Below are 6,912 nucleotides of genomic sequence, written 5' to 3' on the forward strand. Positions count from 1 at the left end.
CTAAATAAAATAACTATTGTTTGTTCAATGTGTATTGCTGTCATGATATGTCCTTGAATTTTTTTTAGGAAATTGGCATAGTAATTGCAGGTAGTAATTGCACATTTTCTCCATACAAACCGTGTGAAAATTTCTCGTCTAAATGGAAAACAGAGCATGAACGGGAATACCCTTTTATCAAAAAGTTGCAGGTAACTCTTGTGTCTACAAATAACACAACCATAAATAAAAAAGAAAAAAATAAATAACTTTTGGTGTCTCAATTAAGATAGTACAGCATTTTGGTGTCTTACTTGAGACTATGGGATATGCTCGCCCATTCTCTCCCACCTCCCTCTTACTGATTGGAAATAGGGGTGATTTTAGTGCAGTGGCAGAGCCATCTACTCCTCTTAGATGGGCCAAAGAATAAATAACATTTTTAAAAAGGATATTGCTGATGACATATAATTTGTTAAAAATCTTTTTCACTTACTTTCCTTTGTCCTTAGTTTATAACCATTTCATATATTACTCAACGCTATTAATTAAACTAGTAAAATGACATACTTCAGCTTAAAATCTATGTAATCAAAGAAATCATTTCAAAAAGTTTCAGGAGATCATTTTCACAAGTTGGACAAATATACCATGGGTGATGGAGAGAGCATCACGACTAAATTAGACATGGAGCTCAGTAACTTAGTAATATATGATACAGCTGAGAATGTAGGAAAAGCTAAGGAACAAAGATCACAACCAAGTTAGATGATGTGAATCTCACTCACCAACAAATCCATGAATTAATCTTTCAGAAAATTATGACACATGAAAACGGAAGAATAGAGAAGACAACCCATCTTAGTTCTTTGATTTTGAATGCTTTACAAGCCAGTCAATGACTGAATCTATGTTGGTTGAGTTCTTGCAAGAGATCATGAAGCAACAAACTTCTCTATCTGTGATCGATTTCAGGCCCCTGCACAACCCACATACCATTATTGTAAGTCAAAGCATTGAATAATATTAGTTTAAAACTAGATTCTATTAGGATGGAACTCCATATTGTGAAATACTAGCAGTCCAAAAACAGCTTTCTATTTTAATTCATTTTTTTTTAATTTTCTCCAAATTGGCATTACTTGGGCACCACAACACATGTATTGCAACATGTGGAATGTCAACACGCACAAGAATAAGTTTCACTTCTTTTCAGGATTTTATCCATATACCCTATTGGGAAGGAGGGATTTCTGTCAAACCACTCTGATCTTCCAGTCAAACCATCCTACCTACCTAGCTCCCTAAACAAATTCAACTTACTGAAATAGACATATTAATGAAGGTTCTTAAATTTTTAATCATAAAAGCCAAGTCTATCTTACATTTCATCAGTCAAAGCCTGCTTCGATAGAGCTCCTGGTTTGTCAATCTTATTCCCTAAAACCAGCAACGGGATACCGCTCAATGAAGGCTTGCTCAATAAATCATGAAGTTCACTTTTTGAGGTGCTCAAGTTATCGGGATCAGCAGCATCAACAACATAACTGCACAAACCTAGAAGAACATTTTATCTTATCACATAATATAATATTACTTTCACTAAAAATATCATTGTAACACTGGTGGCAAGACTCCTGTCCGGTCCATACATTACTGTCAGCTAAAAGTTTATTACACACAACGAACAAAATGACAACTAGTAACCACTCAACTCAACAGAGCTTCCCAAAATCTCAACCATTCAATGTAATCAATTAGGCAACACATATAATAAAATAAATTTGCAGACCAAGGCAGTATTAAGCTATGACACTATAATAGCAACTCGTACTATAATCAAATATTAGCATTATGAAAATCTTGTTTGCATCTTCCCCGTGCTCATGCAATCATGCTCAGCAACGTTAATGGTACATTCTTGTCCTAGAAACATGATTTATAGGAATGTGGCTATCTCATTCAAATAACTAAATAACACGTGAAGGTATTCAAGCAAGCAACAACAATTTTCTTCTATCAAAATATCTACTCATCAATTTTAAAGTTACCAGTAAAAAAAAGCTCAACCTAGTGCATTCTGATGGCAACTAGATTTCGAGAGTAGTACTATAATTATAATGAAAGCAAGTTTAAAAAAGAAGGTAACATAAAATAGATTATGTAACACAAGTAGCAATCTGTTCCTGACAAAAATTGTAGTATACTCTTTTGTAAAGTTAAAAAGACATAAGAAGTTTAGTCCATACACAATAGCAGAAACTGCACGACAATATCGCTCCCACATGCTGCGGAATCTAGGTTGACCTCCGAGATCCCACAACTTTATAGTAACATTTCCTTTTGTTACCTTCCTCATATTAAATCCAACCTGAAAAGTTAAAAGTGTGAGTCAACCTTGCCTTGGATAGCTTTGAAGCATTCATAAAAAAGAAAAGAAAAAAGAATTAATATAATATAATCAATAGCTAGCAGTTGATGAAACAATGCATAACAGAAACAAGCAAAACAAATGCTAAAACTTTACAAATGAAAACTCACTGTGGGGATCATGTCTTCGCTGTATCCACCAGTCTGAAGAAAAAAAAAGCCATCAAAATTATGAGTCCAAACATCTAAACCAGTAAAATAGGGAAAAAGGGTAATCCCAAATACATTGATAGAAGTTGATTTACTTACCGCCACGACATTTACAAGAGAAGTCTTTCCAGCGTTCTGAAGTCCAATCAAGGATAGCTCCATTTCCTGTTTGAAAAAGAGGCTGCATATGCATATACAATATAATTAAAAACAAGCACTGGCTGCAATCTTAGAAGTTAAAATACCAAAAAACAGATTATGAAGAACACTAAAGACACAGCATTCTAACCTAACCACAATCAACCAATTAGTACTCAAAACCAAATAAAATTCATTAGTTCGCTTTTTAGATATCCTGTACAAAACAACTCACAAAGATTTATATAATTGAAAAAAAAAACGGAAGAAAAAAAAATAACTATAACTTCCAGGCCAAACATAAATCATTGTGCTTAAGCAACATTCCATTATACTCAAAAATTTCACATTATGAAATGAGAGCTTTTGTTTTTCTAGCAATTTTTCACTATTTATCCAGGGAAACTCTAAAAGAAGAACAAAAGTAAAGCACAACAATAGATAATCTTCCCCAACAACAAACCACGCTCTATTACAGAATCAAAATATATTATTGATCAAGATTAGCGTCGAATTTTTACACAGTATTAATCCAAACAACATAGGAATAAAAGAAGAGTGATTAAACATAGAAAAAGAAAGAAAAAAGTAACCTTCGAAGCCAATTGAGAAAAGCTTCCCACAAACCCATCGATGATCAGAGAAGAAGAAGAAGAAGAAGATAGAGATCTCTGATTATCAAAATTTTCTCAGAAAGAGAGAGATCTATCCAAACAGTCTGACCTCAGAAGGACCTCTCTCTATTCAATCTTTGGGAGAAAATAAAAAGACCCCTTGTTTTGCACTTTCCTCCCTCTCTTCTCTTTCCCTCGTTACTCCATTTACCGTATTTTCCTTCTACGTATTTATATCCCCCATACTCTACGGTTCCATACGGTACGGTAATACTCCACAATAATTAAAATTAAGATTAAAATTAAAATAAAAAATAAATTCAAAAAAATAAAAAATAAATCTATTTTTTAAAAAATTAACAGAAATATTTTAGCACAACGCTAAACGTTGAATTATTAGACACTTTTAAAATTAGATTTAAGTGAAAAATCTGAATTATATGTGGTGCTAAAAATTAGGTGTCTATAACATTATTAGCAGATTAGAAAAATATTAGCAAATAATGTTTGTTTTCCAGTCGAAAACGACATCGTTTGGCCGATTTATCAGTGAGATCTACACCGTTGAATTAATTGTCCTAATCTGACGGTGTGTAGAGTTTACGGGAAGCCGCGAGTTTCGTCTCCGTCCGGTACCGTGAGTAGTAAGTGAAACTCGGAGGGGATTAGTTGAGCATTATTTTAATTTCTCGGATGGCGCGAGTGAAATACACGTACTAATGGGCGTGGATATAGTTGGTGGGTGAGGGTTGTAGGACATTGATTGGCGCGTGAGCTCTGACAACAAGATTTCAAATATCCCTATTGTTAGAAGTAGAACTAAAGGAGTTTTTTACTTAAAAAAAAAAGGGCCAACGGTGTACTCCTTACACGAACCAATGGGACATTGCCACTTGTATGTACAACCTTGGATTTGAGCTGGCAATAATTGATGGTGGTGGCGGCAATATTTTATTAAGGATAATATTATGATCAGACTTTTTGATTTAGTTCAATGGAATTTCAAGCAAGAATAAATCAAAAACAATATTTGAATTGCTAAAAATAATAGGCTACTTAGGAGGACTATTGTATCTTTCACTTTCACATGTATCAAATTATCTTCTTTGAATTTTTAAAATCGTTAAAAATATTCCTTGAACTATGGAGATGTCTGAATTTAAGAATTTTTTTCCAATTTTAATTAAAAAATCTAACAAGGATGAAAGTTCAAGGGACACAATTTAGTACATGTCAAAGTTCGAGGGGCATAATTTAGTAGATATAAAGTTTGGGGAGCATGATTTAGTACATAAATAATCACTAAAATAATAAAATTGAATGAAATTAAACAAAATTCTTTAAATCTAATCATCTCAATAGTTCAGGGCATTTTTAACGACCCTAAAAATTCAGGGACATGATTTGGTACATGTCAAATTTCAGAGGACAAAAATCCTAATTAGCCAAAATAATAATTAATAAATTGAGTAAATCTTTTAAGTCTAATATAAGTAGCCAAGAAGACATTTTTATTTTCTGTTAATTATTTGTTGGAAGTTTTAAGTTCTTAGTTCATCACTACTTTTAAATGGGGTTGTATTTAATTAGTTTTGAGTTGAAAGTAGAATCATATTGTTGTGAAGTGTCACCAAAAGGGTTGTATACTTGAATAAAGCTTTGTTGCATATAGCCACAAGGTCAGAATTTGTTGAAATCTTTTGCATTTAAAAAAGTAGAACACAATCATGACCGACTTTAAATTAATTAGAATAATTATTGGGTTTGGTTCCCTTAATAAATGAAATTGAAAAAAAAAATTAAATAAAGAATTCCACAATCTTTAGAAGAGAATTATATTCTAAAATAAAACAATAAAATACACAAATGTATCATTCATCATCAAATACTGTGATGCAAGTTAACACGTGGTGTGGTTTCTAGCCTTGTAATGTCAATTTCACTCGACCAAGTGATGCAAGTTTTTCACAGAAAAAAAAATGCAAGTTTTGATGAAATTAAAAATGATTTAACATATTGCATTGTGAATAATATAATATTTCAACGTGTACACCACAATAATAGATTATAAAGTTTCCCTCACCACCCCAAAACTAAACATGAAAAAGGTAAATACATTGTGTGATTAGCTAGAGAGCAAAAGTGGAAGAAGAAAAGAACAGAGAAAGCAAGAATTGAATGAAAGCATTAACTCAATAGAGTTAGCTTAGCCCTTTATTTATATGAACAAAGATTACACACCAAAATTCAAAACAAAAAAAATTTCAAAAAAAAAAAAAAAGATTCAAAACAAAAAATGTAACAGCTTAGTGCATGTTTGACATTATAACTAAAAAACTGTTTTTTGTTTTTGAAAACAAAAAATTATTTTTTGAAAACAATTTGGCTTGTTTGGCCTTATTTTTTTAAAACAATTTGGCCTTGTTTGGTTAATATTGCTTTTAAAAAATACTAACCAAACATGACTTATTTTTAAAAACTTCAAAAACTATTTTTTATTCTCATTTCTAAAAGCAATTTTTTGAAAACAAAAAACAGAAAACAATACCAAACATGCTCTTAACAACTCAAGACTAATACACTAACCAATATAATTGACTATTAACTGTCATAACAATTAGTTAGGTCACAGACCCTAAAAATTGGTTAACATCCCCCTGTGTATCTGACATGAGTTTGGATCTTAGGTACAAAAACTTGTCTATTGATAAAGATTTTGTAAGAAGATTTGCAATTTGATCATTGGTACATATCTGACTAACATTTGCTTGGATAAAATATGCTCTCTAACAAAGTGTAAATTAATCTCAATATGATTAGACCTTGCATGGAACATAGAATTTTCTGCAATTGCAATAGCACTTTAATTATCCACCCATAGAATAAGAAATTATGAAGTGTTGATGTGAAGTTTTGAAAGCGGGGACATCTGTTGTAAGATATAAATATATGTGTATATTTATAATATTACATATATATATATATTTCAAAAGAAACAAGGACGTGGCTCATTCTTTTATTTGACTTGGTAATATATTGAACTATTGCATTTCTTATAAACTAGCAACCACACCCACTATCTTCTCAAAAATATGAGCAACGTCTTTTGTGACGTTAGTGCTCTACATGCGTGTATATATATATAGATACTTAAGGGTATTGCATGAGGAAGTATCACATATATACAGTATCGTATATACACTGTATCGCACATATATTATATACAACATATATAACTTATTTATATAGTACATATTATATATATAATTGTTCTTGGCTGGGTTATTATATTTCTGATGTTTCTGTTTTCCTGGTTCTTTCATTGTAATCAGAAGACCTGTTGAATCCTGGGGGATTACTTTGTAAATCTTTAAGGACAATGTCTTGTTTGCACGCCTCAGGTGTTATCAGTTTATTATTGTATTGTAATTATTTTTCTAACAATCTTAAGGATTTATGGATCACAATGCTACTACTGCTGCTGCTGTTGATAATACCTCAGGTTCTCTTCCCATTGGTGGTACTCCCTCTGTCACCGCTGCCATTAATGGAGATATATCATCTGGTATTGGAGCAATCAATCTTTCTGCTCCTTCTTCAT

At 31.8% G+C, this 6,912-nt stretch overlaps 1 protein-coding gene across 1 annotated transcript; it reads right to left on the bottom strand.

Moving 5' to 3' along the window:
• Positions 1 to 582: 582 nt before the first annotated feature.
• LOC115702195 (ADP-ribosylation factor-like protein 8a) lies at positions 583 to 3,995 on the bottom strand. The gene is made up of 6 exons (XM_061114871.1): positions 3,291 to 3,995; positions 2,659 to 2,740; positions 2,521 to 2,553; positions 2,229 to 2,350; positions 1,365 to 1,526; positions 583 to 958 (listed from the first exon to the last, which is right to left on the bottom strand). Exons 1-6 carry the CDS (start codon positions 3,326 to 3,328, stop codon positions 841 to 843), a joined length of 555 nt encoding a protein of 184 aa, XP_060970854.1. The 5' UTR covers positions 3,329 to 3,995; the 3' UTR covers positions 583 to 840.
• Positions 3,996 to 6,912: the final 2,917 nt, after the last annotated feature.

Source organism: Cannabis sativa, chromosome 4 (genome assembly GCF_029168945.1).
Source record: "Cannabis sativa cultivar Pink pepper isolate KNU-18-1 chromosome 4, ASM2916894v1, whole genome shotgun sequence".
Classification (NCBI taxonomy): Eukaryota; Viridiplantae; Streptophyta; class Magnoliopsida; order Rosales; family Cannabaceae; genus Cannabis; species Cannabis sativa.

What these genes read in the sequence shown, in the direction of transcription:
- LOC115702195 (XM_061114871.1), bottom strand. Translation starts at nt 3,328, where the DNA reads ATGGGTTTGTGGGAAGCTTTTCTCAATTGGCTTCGAAG. An exon ending in CTCTTGTAAATGTCGTGGCG is followed by an intron (nt 2,554 to 2,658) that starts GTAAGTAAATCA and finishes TTTTTTCTTCAG; the next exon opens with ACTGGTGGATACAGCGAAGA. An exon ending in CGTGCAGTTTCTGCTATTGT is followed by an intron (nt 1,527 to 2,228) that starts GTATGGACTAAA and finishes AGGTTTGTGCAG; the next exon opens with TTATGTTGTTGATGCTGCTG.